This window comes from Somniosus microcephalus, chromosome 15, assembly GCF_052327205.1.
Source record: "Somniosus microcephalus isolate GS21.2 chromosome 15, FLI_Smic_1.0, whole genome shotgun sequence".
NCBI lineage: Eukaryota > Metazoa > Chordata > Chondrichthyes > Squaliformes > Somniosidae > Somniosus > Somniosus microcephalus.
The window spans coordinates 126,008,703-126,028,791 of record NC_141001.1 but is presented as its reverse complement, the minus strand read 5'-3'; the positions used below and the strand labels follow the sequence as shown (position 1 = coordinate 126,028,791).

The following is a 20,089-nucleotide window of genomic DNA, read 5'->3' as shown; positions in this document are numbered from 1 at the left end:
AAATTTGGTGGCTCTTTTTTGGATAGTGATTATTAATGGATATTGGCCTAGTTCCGCCCTGCATGCATTGTTTACTGTTTTCCTTTGAGTCCGGAGGATACTTTTACAGAATTCTGCATGTAGGATCTCAATTGGGTGTTTGTCCCATTTTGCAAATTCTTGTTGTGTTAGCGGTCCCCATACCTCACTGCCATAGAGTGCAATTGGTTCAATTACTGATTTGAAAATTTTGAGCCAAATGCTAATTGGGATTTCTATTTGGATTGATTTTTTGATGGCATAGAAAGCCCTTCTTGCTTTCTCTTTCAGTTCATTCACAGCCAGTTTGAAGTTTCCCGTAGAACTGATTTTTAAGCCCAAGTATGTGTAGTGAGTGGTTTGTTCAATTTTGGTTGTTCCTACTGTGAAATTTATTTTGGGTCCCTGATGCTTGGATCTTTGCTGGAACACAAGGACTTTGGTTTTTTGGGGATTTATTGTCAGGGCCCAAGTCTGGCAGTACGACTCCAGCAGGTCCAGGTTCTGCTGTAGACCCTCCTTAGTTGGTGACAGCAGAACCAGGTCGTCTGCATAGAGGAGGAATTTAACCTTGGATTCATATAGGGTGAGGCCAGGTGCTGTAGATTGTTCAAGTAGTTTTGCCAATCCATTAATGTAAATATTAAAGAGTGTCGGTGAGATTGGCGAGCCCTGCGTCACCCCCCCCGCCCCTGTGGGAAGTATTTTGTTTGTCTCCAATTTTAACTGCACATTTATTGTTTGTATACATTGATTTAATTACATCATATGTTTTCCCTCCTACCCCGCTTTCGATAAGTTTCAGGAATAAACCGTCATGCCAGATGGAGTCGAAAGCCTTCTGGAAATCTACAAAGCATGCGTAGATTTTGCTTTTGTTATGGTGAACGTGTTTGTCAATTAGGGTCTGTAGGGTGAAGATATGATCGGATGTTCTATAGTTTGGCAGGAATCCAATTTGGCTTTTACTCAAGACATTGTGCTCCTCAAGGAAGTTTATGTCTTTTGTTTATGATGCTACAGAATACCTTCCCCAGGTTACTGTTTACACAGATGCCTCGATAGTTGTTTGGGTCGATTTTGTCCCCACTTTTGTATATGGGTGTTATGAGTCCTTTGTTCCAGATGTCAGGGAAATAACCGACATTCAGAACCAAGTTGAAGAGTTTTAGGATAGCTAGTTTCATTTTGTCGTCTGCGTGTTTAATCATCTCGTTTAGTATGCCGTCTGTCCTGCAAGCTTTTCCTGGTCGCAGGTCCTTGAGTTTTTCAAGAAGTTCTTTTTCTGTTATTATGGCGTCTAGCGGGTTTTGGTTATCTTTTATGGCCAATTCAAGCTTTTCCAGTTTTTTGCGTATTTGGCATTGCTCTGGTCTTAGTGTGTTTTTCTGGTATAATTTTTCAAAGTGGTTTACCCATGTGTCCCCATTTTGAATGGACAAATTGTCGTGTTGTTTTTTGTGTAGTGTTTTCAAGTTGTCCCAGAAACAATTGGAATCAATGGATTCCTCCATGGAGCTGAGTGTATTCTTAATAAATTGCTCTTTTTTGGTTCTGAGTGTGTTTCTGTATTGTGTTAGTGTCTGACAATAAGTAAGGCGTAATTCCTCGTTTTCTGGATGTCTGTGTTTTTGGTTTGATATTTTTCTAAGTTTTTTCCTCATGTTATGGCAATCATGGTCAAACCATTTTTCATAGTTTTTTGTTTTGGGTTTGTTCTTGCGAGCTTTCAAGTTTGCATTTGTTGCCAAATTATCAAAAATATTGTTTAGTTTACTAACTGCCCGGTTTACGCCTTCTTTATTGTGAGTGTATATGTTATCCAGAAAGGTGTCTAAGAGAGCTTGAGTTGATGCATTGCTAATTGTTTTCTGGTATTTTTCCGTGTCATTTTTGGCCCATCTGTACGATTTTTTGGTGTTGTACAGTTTACTGGGTTGTGTTTCTATGTTGTTTGTTTCTGTCTTTTTGAGAAACATAGTAATTTGACTGTGATCTGACAGTGTTGTTTGTGGTTTGACTGTGAATGCTCTGAAAGAGGATGGGTCTAAGTCTGTAATCATATAGTCTACTGTGCTGCAGCCAAGAGGTGAGCAATAGGTCGATCTTCCTAGGAGGTCTCCTATGAACCTACCATTGACAATGTACAGACCCAGGTTTCGACAGAGCTGTAGTAGTTGTTTTCCGTTGGTATTTGACTGCTTGTCGCAGTTATGCCTGTATGGAAGGGAAGGGATGTCAAAGTGGTTATTCTCGAATATGTAATTGTTTCCCTGATTATTGGTGAAGTCTGGTTCTTCGCCCGTTCTTGAATTGAGGTCCCCACAGATCAACACGTTCCCGTTGGCCTGGTATTGGATAATTTCCCCCTCCATGTTGGAGAAGGTGTCCTCTTTAAAGTACGGGGAATCGATTGGAGGGATATAAAGTGCGCAAATGTAAACATCTTGGGTGTTTGAGATAATCTCCCTCTCAAGTTTGAGCCACATATGGTTTTCGCCCTTTTTTATAAATTTGATGTAATTCTTAAGTTCTGTTTTAAACCAGATCAGTATGCCTCCGGAGTCTCTGCCTTGGGTTACACTTGGTAATTTATTGGAGGGGACCACTAGCTCAGTGTACCCTTGGGGACAGCCAGTGTGTCCTTTTCCTTTATACCAAGTTTCCTGTAAAATGATAATATCTAGATCTTTAGTTTCTTCTATGAACTCTGGGGTCCTACTCTTCACTTCTAGCACTGAAGAGCGTAGACCTTGGATATTCCAGGTCGAAATATATAAGGATTTCATGTTAAGTTTGATCTTTTACTATGATAGGTTAAAGAGTGGTACGTGTTTGTCGTGTCTAAGTGTGGGGAAAAAAAGATCACCTCAGTTGTCCATAAAAGTTAATACAATTTGGTTACAGTTCTTTCTATTAATTAGTCCTTGATCCATAAGGCGGAAGTAGATGCTGCTGCACATCTGCTTATTGTCTCTTAATGGATTGTTTCTGTCTGAGGTATTGCGTACGTCCTGTGCATCTCTCCCTCTGTCTGGCTGGGGGCGGTCCTATTCCCCTGTGGGACAGGAGTGGTGCAGGTCTGATATTGTTGATCCTCTCTGGTCTCGGTTGGTGTGGTGGTGGTCTTTGTAGTGTTCCTGATATGTACCCCCGCTGATCTCTGGTGGTCGGGGGGGGGTCCTCTTGGAGTCTGGGTATGGACCCGGTTAAAAGCGACGTCCTTCAGGGCTTTAGCAAAGATCGATATTCTTTGCCTTTGGATGTGGACGTGGTCGTAAAGACATTCCTCATCGAGGGTGGGGTGTTGGGCCAGGTGTACGTTGTGGTTTGATTCGCAGTCTCTTGCTATGCTGGCATTTATCTCATGAATTGTGTTGTTGTTGAAGTCTGTTCTCGGCAATATTGTGGAAACAGTGATTCTAGTGTTTGGAAATGTACTGCTTGCCTTCCTAATCATTGCTCTCTCTCTCTCTCTCTCTCCCCCCCTCTCCCCTCCTCTCTCTCTTCCCCCCCCCCCTCTCTCTCTCCCCCCCCCTCTCTCTCTCCCCCTTTCTCAATTCAATTCAATTCAATTCAAATCGCTTTATTGGCATGACAAGTTACATCTTATGTTGCCAAAGCATCGAAAAACATTCATGTTTGTACATAAAAATACAGATCTATCCATACAGTGTATAAACAGATATATCCCTGAGTGTATAAATATACATTCATATATTTTATATATACTCTTCTTATATTTAGTGGTTGTCCCTCTGTTTATGGCAAGCTGTAACATAGTGTGCCGCTAGTGTTACACAATTTCTCTCTTCCCCTAGTAGGTATGGGAGTTTTTGGTCGTCATTCAAATTTCTGAATTATGGGCATATTTTTGTGAATTTTGGGTAGAAATTCTCCCTTATGCCCTGATATTTTCTACAAGCTGTGAGGAAGTGCATCTCTGTCTCCACCACTCCCTGACTGCAGTGAGAGCATATCCTGTCCTCTCTTGGTAGCCGGGTCTGCCTGTGTCTACCTTTTTCGATCGCCAGGCTATGTTCACTAAGTCTGTACATTGTCAAGGTTTTTCTCAGTTTGCTATCCTTTACCATGGTCAGGTAATCAGCCATGTTGTATTGTCTGTTTAGGGCCAAGTAGCAATTGAGTTTGCTTTGGGTTTTTGTTGTTTCTGCCCAATATGACAGATATTTTTCCTTTTGCTTAGCGACGATTGTGTTGGGTCGAATTCTTTGTGTTACGCTGTCACTGTCCTGGGACTGGTTATTGTTAGTAGTGTTAGTAGTTACTTCACTGAGTCCCAGGACTAGTTGACTGAGGGTATTCTTCTTTATGGTCCTCTCTTGGCATTTCAGGGCTTCGTAATGATAGCATTGGGGGTTGCTCATTTCTAGGTGTTTCCAAAATTTGGTGGCTCTTTTTTGGATAGTGATTATTAATGGATATTGGCCTAGTTCTGCCCTGCATGCATTGTTTACGGTTTTCCTTTGAGTCCGGAGGATACTTTTACAGAATTCTGCATGTAGGATCTCAATTGGGTGTTTGTCCCATTTTGCAAATTCTTGTTGTGTTAGCGGTCCCCACACCTCACTGCCATAGAGTGCAATTGGTTCAATTACTGATTTGAAAATTTTGAGCCAAATGCTAATTGGGATTTCTATTTGGATTGATTTTTTAATGGCATAGAAAGCCCTTCTTGCTTTCTCTTTCAGTTCATTCACAGCCAGATGGAAATTTCCCGTAGAACTGATTTTTAAGCCCAAGTATGTGTAGTTAGTGGTTTGTTCAATTTTGGTTGTTCCTAGTGTGAAATTTGTTTTGGGTCCCTGATGTCTGGATCTTTGCTGGAACACAAGGACTTTGGTTTTCTGGGGATTTATTGTCAGGGCCCAAGTCTGGCAGTACGACTCCAGCAGATCCAGGTTCTGCTGTAGACCTTCCTTAGTTGGTGACAGCAGAACCAGGTCATCTGCATAGAGGAGGAATTTAACCTTGGATTCATATAGGGTGAGGCCGGGTGCTGTAGATTGTTCAAGTAGTTTTGCCAATTCATTTATGTAAATATTAAAGAGTGTCGGTGAGATTGGCGAGCCCTGCGTCACCCCCCGCCCCTGTGGGAAGTATTTTGTTTGTTTGTCTCCAATTTTAACTGCACATTTGTTGTTTGTATACATTGATTTAATTACATCATATGTTTTTCCCCCTATCCCGCTTTCGATAAGTTTCAGGAATAAACCGTCGTGCCAGATGCAATCGAAAGCCTTCTGGAAATCTATAAAGCATGCGTAGATTTTGCTTTTGTTTTGATGAACGTGTTTGTCAATTAGGGTCTGTAGGGTGAAGATATGATCTGATGTTCTATAGTTTGGCAGGAATCCAATTTGGCTTTTACTCAAGACATTGTGCTCCTCAAGGAAGTTTATTAGTCTTTTGTTTATGATACTACAGAATACCTTCCCCAGGTTACTGTTTACACAGATGCCTCGATAGTTATTTGGGTCGACTTTGTCCCCACTTTTGTATATGGGCGTTATGAGTCCTTTGTTCCAGATATCAGGGAAGTAACCGACACTCAGAACCAAGTTGAAGAGTTTTAGGATAGCCAGTTTCATTTTATCATCTGTGTGTTTAATCATCTCGCTTAGTATGCCGTCTGCCCCGCAAGCTTTTCCTGGTCGCAGGTCCTTGAGTTTTTCAAATAGTTCTTTTTCTGTTATTATGGCGTCTAGCGGGTTTTGGTTATCTTTTATGGCCATTTCGAGCTTTTCCAGTTTTTTGCATATTTCTCTCCTTCCTCTCTCACCTCCTCTCTCTCTCTCTCTCTCTCTCTCTCTCTCTCTCACCTCCTCTCTCTCTCTCTCTCTCTCTCTCACCTCCTCTCTCTCTCTCTCTCCCCCCTCCACTTCTCCCTCTCCCCTCAGGCAGCTGTGATTGTTGGGGGGGGGGGGGGTGCTGTAGAATTTGGGCTGGCCCTTTCTCATCGAGCCTTGCGGTATCCACCAGTGGCTAGTGAATCAACAGTTACACATCTTCGATAGATTCTCGCCCCAAAAAAGTCCTTCAAAACCCACACAAGTAAATGAGCTGGGAAACTTCTTACTAAATGGTTTATTCAACAGTGCAAGAAATTACAAGTAAACTATTCCTTTAACACCAGGGTTTATTTTTTCATTTGCAACCCAATTCATTGCAGCTACTCAGAGTAGAACTCTCCTGACCTGTTTGACATCAGTGAATGACATTGGCTGGGAATTCTTATACCAGTGTAAGTTGTGTTGTGTTAACTGAAATGGTATGTTACCTGAGGAATCACAGTTTACCTGTAGACAGAGTGTTATTGTATCCTACATTGGCCAGTGCTCGATAGAGAATATCGGTAATTCACAGGTACTGAAGAAGACAGCTCAGGCCTTCTTGGGTTTGAAGCCCCCATCCGTGACCTGTGACCCACTGCGGCCTCACTGCTCTATCTGTCCATCGATTGTCCTGCCTGGCGCTGAGAGTTTGATGGAACTGGCATTCGTGGCAGTTCCCTCCCCTTTACTTGTTCTCAAGAGGAAGGAGGCTGACTTACGCACAGCGAGTATTGGAGAGGTTCAAAATGCAACAATTTAATGCAGCTATTGGTTCATCATTTATTTTCTCCTCCTGTGCGGAAATGCCTGGCTGCACTTTGCAACTGCCCATACTGACATGACTGAAATTAGGATACGAATATGTGGGGCAATCGCAGGTATAGACCCACATCCCATCACCGTGTGGGGGAATCGTAGACACAGACCCGCGTCCCATCACCGTGTGGGGGAATCACAGACACAGACCCACATCCCATCACCGTGTGGGGCAATCGCAGGTACAGACCCACATCCCATCACCGTGTGGGGGAATCGTAGACACAGACCCACATCCCATCACCGTGTAGGGCAATCGCAGGTACAGACCCACATCCCATCACCGTGTGGGGGAATCGTAGACACAGACCCACATCCCATCACCGTGTGGGGCAATCGCAGGTACAGACCCACATCCCATCACCGTGTGGGGCAATCGCAGGTATAGACCCACATCCCATCACCGTGTGGGGGAATCACAGACACAGACCCACATCCCATCACCGTGTGGGGCAATCGCAGGTACAGACCCACATCCCATCACCGTGTGGGGGAATCGTAGACACAGACCCACATCCCATCACCGTGTGGGGGAATCACAGACACAGACCCACATCCCATCACCGTGTGGGGCAATCGCAGGTACAGACCCACATCCCATCACCGTGTGGGGGAATCGCAGACACAGACCCACATCCCATCACCGTGTGGGGGAATCACAGACACAGACCCACATCCCATCACCGTGTGGGGCAATCGCAGGTACAGACCCACATCCCATCACCGTGTGGGGGAATCGCAGACACAGACCCGCGTCCCATCACCGTGTGGGGGAATCACAGACACAGACCCACATCCCATCACCGTGTGGGGCAATCGCAGGTACAGACCCACATCCCATCACCGTGTGGGGGAATCACAGACACAGACCCGCGTCCCATCACCGTGTGGGGGAATCACAGACACAGACCCACATCCCATCACCGTGTGGGGGAATCACAGACACAGACCCACATCCCATCACCGTGTGGGGCAATCGCAGGTACAGACCCACATCCCATCACCGTGTGGGGGAATCACAGACACAGACCCGCGTCCCATCATCGTGTGGGGGAATCACAGACACAGACCCACATCCCATCACCGTGTGGGGGAATCACAGACACAGACCCACATCCCATCACCGTGTGGGGGAATCGTAGACACAGACCCACATCCCATCACCGTGTGGGGCAATCGCAGGTACAGACCCACATCCCATCACCGTGTGGGGGAATCGTAGACACAGACCCACATCCCATCACCGTGTGGGGCAATCGTAGACACAGACCCACATCCTATCACCGTGTGCGGGAATCACAGACACAGACCCACATCCCATCACCGTGTGGGGGAATCACAGACACAGACCCACATCCCATCACCGTGTGGGGGAATCACAGACACAGACCCACATCCCATCACCGTGTGGGGGAATCGTAGACACAGACCCACATCCCATCACCGTGTGGGGGAATCACAGACACAGACCCACATCCCATCACCGTGTGGGGGAATCACAGACACAGACCCACATCCCATCACCGTGTGGGGGAATCACAGACACAGACCCACGTCCTATCACCGTGTGGGGGAATCACAGACACAGACCCGCGTCCTATCACCGTGTGGGGGAATCACAGACACAGACCCACATCCTATCACCATGTGGGGGAATCACAGACACAGACCCACGTCCTATCACCGTGTGGGGGAATCACAGACACAGACCCGCGCCCCATCACCGTGTGGGGGAATCACAGACACAGACCCGCGTCCTATCACCGTGTGGGGGAATCACAGACACAGACCCGCGTCCCATCACCGTGTGGGGGAATCGTAGACACAGACCCGCGTCCTATCACCGTGTGGGGGAATCGTAGACACAGACCCACATCCCATCACCGTGTGGGGGAATCACAGACACAGACCCACATCCCATCACCGTGTGGGGGAATCACAGACACAGACCCGCGCCCCATCATCGTGTGGGGGAATCACAGACACAGACCCGCGTCCTATCACCGTGTGGGGGAATCACAGACACAGACCCACGTCCTATCACCGTGTGGGGGAATCACAGACACAGACCCGCGTCCTATCACCGTGTGGGGGAATCACAGACACAGACCCGCGTCCTATCACCGTGTGCGGGAATCACAGACACAGACCCGCGCCCCATCATCGTGTGGGGGAATCACAGACACAGACCCGCGTCCTATCACCGTGTGGGGGAATCACAGACACAGACCCACGTCCTATCACCGTGTGGGGGAATCACAGACACAGACCCGCGTCCTATCACCGTGTGGGGGAATCACAGACACAGACCCGCGTCCTATCACCGTGTGGGGGAATCACAGACACAGACCCGCGTCCTATCACCGTGTGCGGGAATCACAGACACAGACATGCGTCCCATCACCGTGTGGGGGAATCACAGACACAGACCCGCGTCCTATCACCGTGTGGGGGAATCACAGACACAGACCCGCGTCCTATCACCGTGTGGGGGAATCACAGACACAGACCCGCGTCCTATCACCGTGTGGGGGAATCACAGACATGCGTCCCGTCAGCCTGCGGGGAATCACAGACACAGACCCACGTCCTATCACCGTGTGGGGGAATCACAGACACAGACCCGCGTCCTATCACCGTGTGGGGGAATCACAGACACAGACCCGCGTCCCATCACCGTGTGGGGGAATCACAGACACAGACCCACATCCCATCACCGTGTGGGGGAATCACAGACACAGACATGCGTCCCATCACCGTGTGGGGGAATCACAGACACAGACCCACATCCCATCACCGTGTGGGGGAATCACAGACACAGACATGCGTCCCATCACCGTGTGGGGGAATCACAGACACATGTCCCACCTCTGGACAGTGGCCCTGAGAAGCTCCTTGGATGAGAGTTACTGAATAGCATTGGTCTGCTCAATACTAGTTCAGTAAACATTTCAGAGATTAAATATTAAAGGCTAGCAAAACTCAATAAAGGCAATTAGTACAAAATGCAAAGTATATAATCAGTTGCAGTATCTCTTGCTGTCCATTTAAGTAATTATACATTTCTAAAAGCACCTTTCTTTTCACTCCTGCTACTGTGTGTGGTTCAGGTTTCAGTTGCTGTGTTCTCCATTTACCCACATCTTTAACTAACAAATCAAGTCACAGACTTCACTATTACAGCAGGTTGCAAATGTGATTTGCTTCTGTAAAACCATAAACCTGTAGCTGCAAGATATATCACCTGGGGGTCTCCACAGAGAGAGATACATCACCTGGGGGTCTCCACAGAGAGAGATACATCACCTGGGGGTCTCCACACACAGAGATACATCACCTGGGGGTCTCCACAGAGATACATCAGCTGGGGGTCTCCACAGAGAGAGATACATCACCTGGGGGTCTCCACAGAGAGAGATACATCACCTGGGCGTCTCCACACAGAGAGATACATCACCTGGGGGTCTCCACACAGAGAGATACATCACCTGGGGGTCTCCACAGAGATACATCACCTGGGGGTCTCCACAGAGAGATACATCACCTGGGGGTCTCCACAGAGAGATACATCACCTGGGGGTCTCCACAGAGAGATACATCACCTGGGGGTCTCCACAGAGAGATACATCACCTGGGGGTCTCCACAGAGAGATACATCACCTGGGGGTCTCCACAGAGAGATACATCACCTGGGGGTCTCCACAGAGAGATACATCACCTGGGGGTCTCCACACAGAGAGATACAACACCTGGGGGTCTCCACACAGAGAGATACATCACCTGGGGGTCTCCACAGAGAGATACATCACCTGGGGGTCTCCACAGAGATACATCACCTGGGGGTCTCCACAGAGAGATACATCACCTGGGGGTCTCCACACAGAGAGATACATCACCTGGGGGTCTCCACAGAGATACATCACCTGGGGGTCTCCACAGAGAGATACAACACCTGGGGGTCTCCAGAGAGATACATCACCTGGGGGTCTCCACAGAGAGATACATCACCTGGGGGTCTCCACAGAGATACATCACCTGGGGGTCTCCACAGAGAGATACATCACCTGGGGGTCTCCACAGAGAGATACATCACCTGGGGGTCTCCACACAGAGAGATACATCACCTGGGGGTCTCCACAGAGATACATCACCTGGGGGGTCTGCAGAGAAGGTTTGAAACATTAGATAAAAAGTATAGTAACTTCTTAAACTGATTCAGAAAATTTCCAAAGGGAAGGAACTTGGATCAGAATATGGCAAATTGTATACAAGGTGTAAAACATTTTCTACATAATGAGGAGTTTGTGATGTTACACAGCATCGACGATTACTGGTGCCACATACTCGGAATGTCTGACGCCGAAGGAGAAGGCGGGAGCCACATTGCGGTTTACTACGACCTGTGTGTGAGGTCAAAGAGAGGCATTGTGATCATTTCAGGCGAGTAAGGCAGGCATTTCATATTGTGGAGTGACTGCTGCCAACCAACCGCAAGCTGCGCAGAAGCGTTCTGTGCATAAATCTGGTGGTTTAAGTATCAATGTATAATAATAGTCATATTGCAGGTCTGGAGTATGGGTTGGTTTAGGAATGTGTAATAGCGCGGGTTGGTTTAAGTATTAATGTGATATCTTCGCGGGGGGAGGGTCGCAGAGATTTATTTGTACGGAGTGCGAGTGCAGTGTGAAGGGAAAGGATAAGAAAATTAATAAAAATAAGAAAATTAATAAAGATGGATGTTTACTGTGTTTTGCTGGCACAGATTTTCTTTCCCTGATGTGGTTCTGTTCGGCAGCAGCAATCTCCCCTCACCACCCCCTCCCCCTCACCACCCCCTCCCCCCCTCTCTCTGAAAGTGTTTTCTTTGTGATGACGACAATATTTTCAGCTTGCGAACAACCGACAAACCCCGAAACTGCGCTCGTGAAACGACTTCAACTTGGTTGGCAGCAGTCGCGACCTTCATATTTATAGTTAGTTTCATTCTAGATAACTGAATAATAAGAATATTGGTTAGATCAAAACTACCTTTTTATACGAACATGTTCTCCAATTATAAAGCGAATGAAAACTACAATGCTCCACCATCCTCTTAAAAACAATTCAGTGTATCTCAAATGGTCCTTTACATGGAATGTACAGCACAGAAACAGGCCATTCGGCCCACCTGGTCCGTGCCGGTGTTGGCGCTCTACATGAGTCTCCTCCCACCCTTTAATAAATGCAGAATTTATTTGGTGGTTAGCCTGTGTAGGGGCACACGCAGCACTGAACGCTGCACTCCCTTCACACTCTCGCCACTATCCAGCATTCAGCTCTCACATCAAACAATATAGTCAGTTGACTGAAAAGTGTTAATAGCAGCCTCTTTGTATTTGACAATCTCCAGCTGAATCGGCCCCTTCTGATCAGAGGTGGCTCGAGTGCTTCAGACCATCATTTCTGATGGTTTTAAATTCAGTTTCTGTTGTGAGTTTTAAAAATTATTTTCTGTTTCCGCCTCATAAGAACATAAGAATTAGGAGTCAGCCATTCGGCCCCTCGAGCCTACTCCGCCATTCAATAAACTCATGGCTGATCTTCGACCTCAACTCCACTATCCCGCCCGATCCCCATATCCCTTAATTCCCTTAATATCCAAAACACCTTGAATATACTCGACGACTGAGCCTCCACAGCCCTCTGGGGTAGAGAATTCCAAAGATTCACCACCCTCTGAGTGAAGAAATTCCTCCTCATCTCAGTCTTAAATGGCCGACCCCTTATCCTGAGACCATGACCCCCGAGTTCTAAACTCTCCAGCCAGGGGAAACATCTTCTCAGCATCTACCCTGTCAATCCCCCTCAGAATCTTGCATGTTTTAATGAGATCACCTCTCATTCTTCTAAATTCCCGAGAGTGTAAGCCCAATCTACAGCTTCAGCTCTCTTCCCTTTTGCAGACCCCATAAGCGGGTCCATGAGAAAAGGGGCGGATCACAGAACGCAGTCCCAAAAACACAGGTGGAAATCCCAGACACCTGTGTAATGCATACGGCATTGAACTTGCTGAGTCAGCTTAAAGCAAGGCTGACTTATAAAGTAATGGAATCGTGGAATGTGATTCCAAGACCACAGGTGTTTGCTAAATCCTAGTTGTCTGGTATTCTAGTGTTAGTCTAATTCTCTGAATTTTATAACTCGGCCTAAATTTGTAAATTAATTTCTCCGAGGTTCAGCTTGCAGAATCTCTGGTCACTCTTATTTCTGGTGATTTCAATAGACTGAAAATGAGCTGGGAATTCTACATAAATTCCAGTGTGCTTTTTACTGCCATTCGGGAATTGTTAATTGCAGGCTTCGCTCAGCTTCCAACTTGAGTGCTTGGCCACTGAGAAAGTATGTCGCTATAAGTAAAGCAACAAATAAAACCGAGAACCACACCACTGTCGGTAGTTAGAGGGAGAGTGCATTACGCTGACCACTTGAAGGTTCCTGCACAAGTAACAGTGTCTTTCAGTTCTTCCCTTGTGTATTTTATGCTTTAAACCTACTTCAGACAGCTGAGGAGTCTGCTCCTCACTGACACTAAAAGTCCTTTCCCATGACCTTGTGAATGGAGATTAAGGGCTGCTGGGCACTGCACACAGTTCATGTCTGGAGCGGACATCATCCTGTCGGTGAATGGGATTCCACACACTGCCTGTTCCGAGGCTGCCTTCGGGCTCAGCGCTTTCAACACACGAATAAAGAGAGACACAGAACTTCCATTTCTCCCGCGCCTTCCACCACCTCAGGACGTCCCAAAGCGCTTTACAGCCAATGAAGTACTTTTGAAGTGTGGTCACTGTTGTAATGTAGGAAACGCGGCAGCCAATTTGCGCACAGCAAGCTCCCACAAACAGCAATGTGACGTTGGTTGAAGGCTAAGTATTGGCCAGGACACTGGGGAGAACTCGGCCGTTCTTCGAATAGAGCCCCGTAGGGGGCAGACGCCCGGGGCCTCAGTCCTGCACTGGGAGTGTCGGCCTGGATTAGGGGCTCGAGTCTCTGCAGTGGGACTTGAACCCACGACCTTCTGACTCCGAGGCAAGAGAGCTAGCTGATGACGGTAGTAAGTGTTGGGCCATTCACCTCCCTTTCAAACATTTAGGATTGTGGAAACTGAGCAGAACTCAGTTGCACCTTGGTTGCAGTTTGGTGCAGGAGGATTGAGGCAGATTCTCTGGTCTGTGTGGACTGAACGTCGAGCGGCAGAAGAGAAAATGATCAATTTGATTCAGCAACAAAAGCTGCTTCTTGTTGCTGCTAATTGTGGATTGATTATTAGAATTCGTCACAGGTTCTGCATTTTAATTGTTTCTGCTAATTGATATTTTCTCATCACAACTGAATTGAAACCTATGCTAAGTGATGTCACAAAGGGACTGAGTTTGGAACTCGCTAGCATTGGTAATTAACAACAACTTGCATTTATATAGCGCCTTTAACATAGTAAAACGTCCCAAGGTGCTTCACAGGAGCGATCATCAGACAAAATTTGACACCGAGCCACATGAGATATTAGGACAGGTGACCAAAAGCTTGGTCAAAGAGGTAGGTTTTAAGGAGGGTCTTAAAGGAGGAGAGAGAGACGGAGAGGTTTAGGGAGAGAATTCCAGAGATTAGGGCCCAAGTGGCTGAAGGCATAGCCACCAATGGTAGAGCAATTAAAATCGGGGATGCTCAAGAGGCCCGAACTGGAGGAGTGCAGAGATCTCAGAGGATTGTAGGGCTGGAGGAGATTAGAGATAGGGAGAGGTGAGCATGATAAAATGGTGATTTGAAAAGGCCTTGTGATGGCAACACGCGCCGCGCTATCCAGTGCAACCTGCTTACGGAGAAACGCTATGGGCTCAGGCAGCAGACATTGCCCACTCTCCTGGTGGGACTGTCTGCCCATTGGATAGAGTCATGATCATAAGCCCTGCCCTGCCATTCACTGGTGATAGGACAGAAAGTTCTGTGGGATTCACATTACCTTCTCTGGACTGTGACTCCCAGGCCCCGGTTTTCTTGTTGAATCGCTGGGCAGCTGGTTCCGACCTATTATACTGAAGTGAGGCGGTTTGTACTTGTATATGTTGGGATCAGTGACTCTGTATGCACCAGGTCCTGGAGTCTGAGAAAAGAAATCAAAATGGTGATTTGAAAAGGCCTTATGACGTCAACATGAGCCGCGCTATCCAGTGCAACCCGCTTACGGAGAAACGCTATGGGCTCAGGCAGCAGACATTGCCCACTCTCCTGGTGGGACTGTCTGCCCATTGGATAGAGTCATGATCATGAGCCCTGTCCTGCCGTTCATGCCAGAATTAGTTGCCTCACAGATATGTTGTGCCTTCATCCAACTGACAGAAACTGTGACACTTTAACAAATGGGAATCGGGGGGGGGAGGGAAACTACACTGGCTGGAGTCATACCTAGCACAAAGGAAGATGCTTGTGGTTGTTGGAGGTCAATCATCACAGCCCCAGGACATTGTTGCAGGAGTTGCTCAGGGCAGTGTCCTAGGCACAACCATCTTCAGCTGCTTCATCAATGACCTTCCCTCCAACATAAGGTCAGAAGTGGGGATGTGTGCTGATGATTTTTTTTAAATTTGTTTATGGGATGGGGGCGTCGCTGGCAAGGCCAGCATTTATTGCCCTTCAGAAGGTGGTGGTGAGCCGCCTTATTGAACCGCTGCAGTCCGTGTGGTGAAGGTACTCCCACAGTGCTGTTAGAGAGGGAGTTCGAGGATTTTGACCCAGCGACGATGAAGGAACAGCCGATGTATTTCCAAGTCAAGATGGTGTGTGACTTGGAGGGGAACTTGGAGGTGGTGGTGTTCCCATGTGCCTGCTGCCCTTGTCCCTCTAGGTGGTAGAGGTCGCGGGTTTGGGAGGTGCTGCCGAAGAAGCCTTGGCAAGTTGCTGCAGTGCATCCTGTAGATGGTACACACTGCAGCCACGGTACACCGGTAGTGGAGGGAGTGAATGTTTATGGTGGTGGATGGAGCGCCAATCAAGCAGGCTGCTTTGTCCTGGATGGTGTCAAGCTTCTTGAGTATTGTTGGAGCTGCACTCATCCAGGCAAGTGGAAAGTATTCCATCACACTCCTTACTTGTGCCTTGTAGATGGTAGAAAGGCTTTGGGGAGTCAGGAGGTGAGACACTCACTGCAGAATACCCAGCCTCTGACCTGCTCTTGTTGCCACAATATTTATGTGGCTGGTCCAGTTAAGTTTCTGGTTAATGGTGACCCCCAGGATGTTGATGGGGGATTCGGTGATGGTAATGCTTTTGAATGTCAAAGGGCGGTGGTTAGATTCTTGCTTGTTGGAGAGAGTCATTGTCTGGCACTTGTGTGGCGCGAATGTTACTTGCCACTTATCAGCCCAAGCCTGAACATCATCCAGGTCTTGTTGCATGCGGGCATGGACTGCTTCATTATCTGACGAGTTGTGAATGGCACTGAACACTGCAGTCATCAGCGAACATCCCCATTTCTGACCTTATGTTGGAGGGAAGGTCATTGATGAAGCAGCTGAAGATGGTTGGGCCTAGGACACTGCCCTGAGAAACTCCTGCAGCGATGTCCTGGGGCTGTAATGATTGCCCTTCAACCATCTTCCCTTGTGCTAGTACGACTCCAACCAGTGGAGAGTTTTCCACCCGATTCCCATTGACTTCAGTTTTACTAGGGCTCCTTGATGCCAGACTCAGTCAAATGCTGCCTTGAGGTCAAGGGCAGTCACTCTCACCTCACCTCTGGAATTCAGCTCCTTTGTTCATGTTTGGACCAAGGCTGTAATGAGGTCGGGAGCTGAGTGGTCTTGGCGGAACCCAAACTGGGCATCAGTGAGCAGGTTATTGGTGAGTAAGTGCTGCTTGATAGCACTGTTGATGACACCTTCCATCACTTTGCTGATGATTGAGAGTAGACTGATGGGACGGTAATTGGCCGGATTGGATTTGTCCTGCTTTTTGTGGACAGGACATACCTGGGCAGTTTTCCACATTGTCAGATAGATGCCAGTGTTGTAGCTGTACTGGAACAGCTTGGCTAGAGGCGCGGCTAGTTCTGGAGCACAAGTCTTCAGCATGACAGCCGGGATGTTGTTGGGACCCACAGCCTTTGCTGTATCCAGTGTGCTCAGCCGTTTCTTGATGTCACGTGGAGTGAATCAAATAGGCTGAAGACTAGCTTCTGTGATGGCGGGGACCTCAGGAGGAGGCCAATATGGATCATCCACTCGGCACTTCTGGCTGAAGATGGTTGCAAACGCTTCAGCCTTGTCTTTTGCACTCACGTGCTAGACTCCACCATCATTGAGGATGGGGATATTCATGGAGCCTCCTCCTCCCGTTAGTTGTTTAATGGTCCACCACCATTCACGACTGAATGTGGCAGGACTGCAGAGCTTTGATCTGATCTGTTGATTGTGGGATCGCTTCACCCTGTCTATAGCATGCTGCTTCCGCTGTTTAGCATGCATGTAGTCCTGTGTTGCAGCTTCCCCAGGTTGGCACCTCATTTTTAGCTTTGCCTGGTGCTGCTCCTGGCATGCTCTTCTACACTCCTTATTGAACCAGTGTTGGTCCCCTGGCTTGATGGTAATGGTAGAGCGAGGTATATGCCGGGCCATGAGGTTACAGATTGTGGTGGAATACAATTCTGCTGCTGCTGATGGCCCACAGCGCCTCATGGATGCCCAGTTTTGAGCTGCTAGATCTGTTCTGAATCTAACCCATTTAGCACGGTGGTAGTGCCACACAACACGATGGAGGGTGTCCTCAATGTGAAGACGGGACTTCGTCTCCACAATGACTGTGCGGTGGTCACTGCTACCAATACTGTCATGGACAGATGCATCTGGGACAGGTAGATTGGTGAGGACGAGGTCAAGTAGGTTTTTCCCTGTCGCAGGCCCAGACTGGCAGCTATGTCCTTCAGGACTCGGCCAGCTCGGTCAGTAGTGGTGCTACCGAGCCACTCTTGGTGATGGACATTGAAGTCCCCCACCCAGAGTACATTCTGTGCCCTTGCTACTCTCAGTGCTTCTTCCAAGTGGTGTTCAACATGGAGGAGTACTGATTCATCAGCTGAGGGAGGGTGGTAGGTGGTAATCAGCAGGAGGTTTCCTTGCCCGTGCTTGACCTGAAGCCATGAGACTTCATGGGGTCCGGAGTCAATGTTGAGGACTCCCAGGGCCACTCCTTCCCGACTGTATACCACTGTGCCGCCACCCCTGGTGGGTCTGTCCTGCCGGTGGGACAGGACATACCCAGGGATGGTGATGGAGGAGTTTGGGACATTGGCTGAAAGGTATGATTCTGTGAGTGTGACTATGTCAGGCTGTTGCTTGATTAGTCTGTGGGACAGCTCTCCCAATTTTGGCATAAGTTCCCAGATGTTGGTGTGGAAGACTTTGCAGGGCTGACTGGGCTGGGTGTGCCGTGCCCGTAGCCGGTGCCAAGGTCGATGCCGGGTGGTCTGTCTGGTTTTATTATTATTGTGTTTCGTAGCGGTTTGTTACAACTGAGTGGCTTGCTCGGCCATTTCAGAGGGTCAGTTAAGAGTCAACCACATTGCTGTGGGTCTGGAGTCACATATAGGCCAGACCGGGTAAGGGCGGCAGATTTCCTTCCCTAAAGGACATTAGTGAACCGCAGTGAACAGTGTTCAATTTCATTCACAACTCCTCAAATAATGAAGCAGTCCATGCCTGCATGCATCAAGACCTGGATGACATTCAGGCTTGGGCTGATGTGTGGCGCGAATGTTACCTGCCACTTAAGTGCCAGGCAATGACTATCTCCAACAAGCGAGAGTCTAACCACCGCCCCTTGACATTCAACGGTGTTACCATTGCCGAATCCCCCACCATCAACATCCTGGGGGGGGGGGGGTCACCATTGACCAGAAACTTAACTGGACCAGCCACATAAATACTGTGGCTACAAGAGCAGGTTAGAGGCTAGGTATTCTACGGCAAATGACACTCCCCCCTGCCCCCCGACTCCCCAAAGCCTTTCTACCATCTACAGGGCACAAGTCAGGAGTGTGATGGAATACTCTCCACTTGCCTGGATGAGTGCAGCTCCAACACTCAAAAAGCTCGATACTATCCAGGACAAAGCAGCCCGCTTGATCGGCACCCCATCCACCACCTTAAACATTCACTCCCTCCACCACCGGCGTACCGTGGCTGCAGTGTGTACCATCTGCAAGATGCACTGCAGCAACGCGCCAAGGCTTCTTCGACAGCACCTCCCAAACCCGCGACCTCTTCCACCTAGAAGGACAAGGGCAGCAGGCGCATGGGAACACCACCAGCTCCAAGTTCCCCTCCAAGTCACACACCATCCTGAGTTTGAAGTATATCGCCGATCCTTCATCGTCGCTGGGTCAAAATCCTGGAACACCCTCCCTAACAGCATTGTGGGAGTCACCACACCACACGGACTGCAGCGGTTCAAGAAGGCGGCTCACCACCACCTTCTCCAGGGCAACTAGGGACGGGCAATAAATGCTGGCCTCGCCAGTGATGCGACTATCCTGTGAATGAATAATTTTTTTTAAAGTTGCTGAGTCCTAATCAGGAGATAAAATTCAACAATTCCTGGTCACGCTGGTGTCTTTTTTAAGTTGTCATCCGTGGCTCGGTGGGTAGCACTCCCGACTCTGAGTCAGAAGATTGTCGGTTTAAGTTCCACTCCAGAGACTTGAGCACAATATCCAGGCTGACACTCCCTGTGTGGTAATGATGGAGTGCTGCACTGTCGGAGGTGCCGTCTTTCGGATGAGATGTTAAACTAAGGTCTGCCCTCTCGGGTGGACATACAAGAGCAGGGGAGTTCTCCCCGGTGTCCTCATAGAAAGTTACAGCACAGAAGGAGGCCATTCAGCCCGTCGTGCTTGTGCTGGCTCTTTGAAAGAGCAGTCGTGCTCAGTCCCACGCTCCTGCTCTTTGTCCGTAACCCTGAGAGTTCCTCATCCTCCAGAACCATCCAACTCCCTTTTAGAATCATTGATGTAATCAGCTTCCACCACAGGTAGTGTTCCAGATCTTTTGATCTCCCCTCTAGATCTTAAGGTCCTGAGGCCAACATTTATCAGTCAACCAACAATCACTGAAACTGATTATCTGGTTATTATCACATTGCTGTTTGCTGTGTGCAAATTGGCTGCCACATTTCCTACATTACGATAGTGAGTGTGGGCTCAAGTCTCTGGAGTGGGACTTAAACCCACAACCTTCTGACTGAGAGGTGAGAGTGCTGCCCACTGAGCCACAGCTGACACCAATTCCTTTTCTAGGATTATGGATGGATTAATGGGGGTTCCTGTCTAACCCAGCAGGACGGTTCTGCCCTGTGCTGTGTGCGAGGTTCTG

General features: G+C 48.2%; 1 protein-coding gene across 1 annotated transcript in view; it reads right to left on the bottom strand.

The window, feature by feature from the left end:
• Positions 1-10,650: 10,650 nt before the first annotated feature.
• Positions 10,651-20,089, bottom strand: part of LOC147107220 (ciliary microtubule associated protein 1A-like) — a 40,792-nt gene continuing 31,353 nt past the window's right edge. Inside the window, exons 6-7 of the mRNA XM_086008428.1 lie at positions 14,689-14,829; positions 10,651-11,089 (exon numbers count right to left, since the gene is read on the bottom strand). Coding sequence (XP_085864554.1) covers positions 11,000-11,089; positions 14,689-14,829 — 231 coding nt within the window. The 3' untranslated portion in view covers positions 10,651-10,999. The remainder of the gene's footprint in view (positions 11,090-14,688; positions 14,830-20,089) is intronic.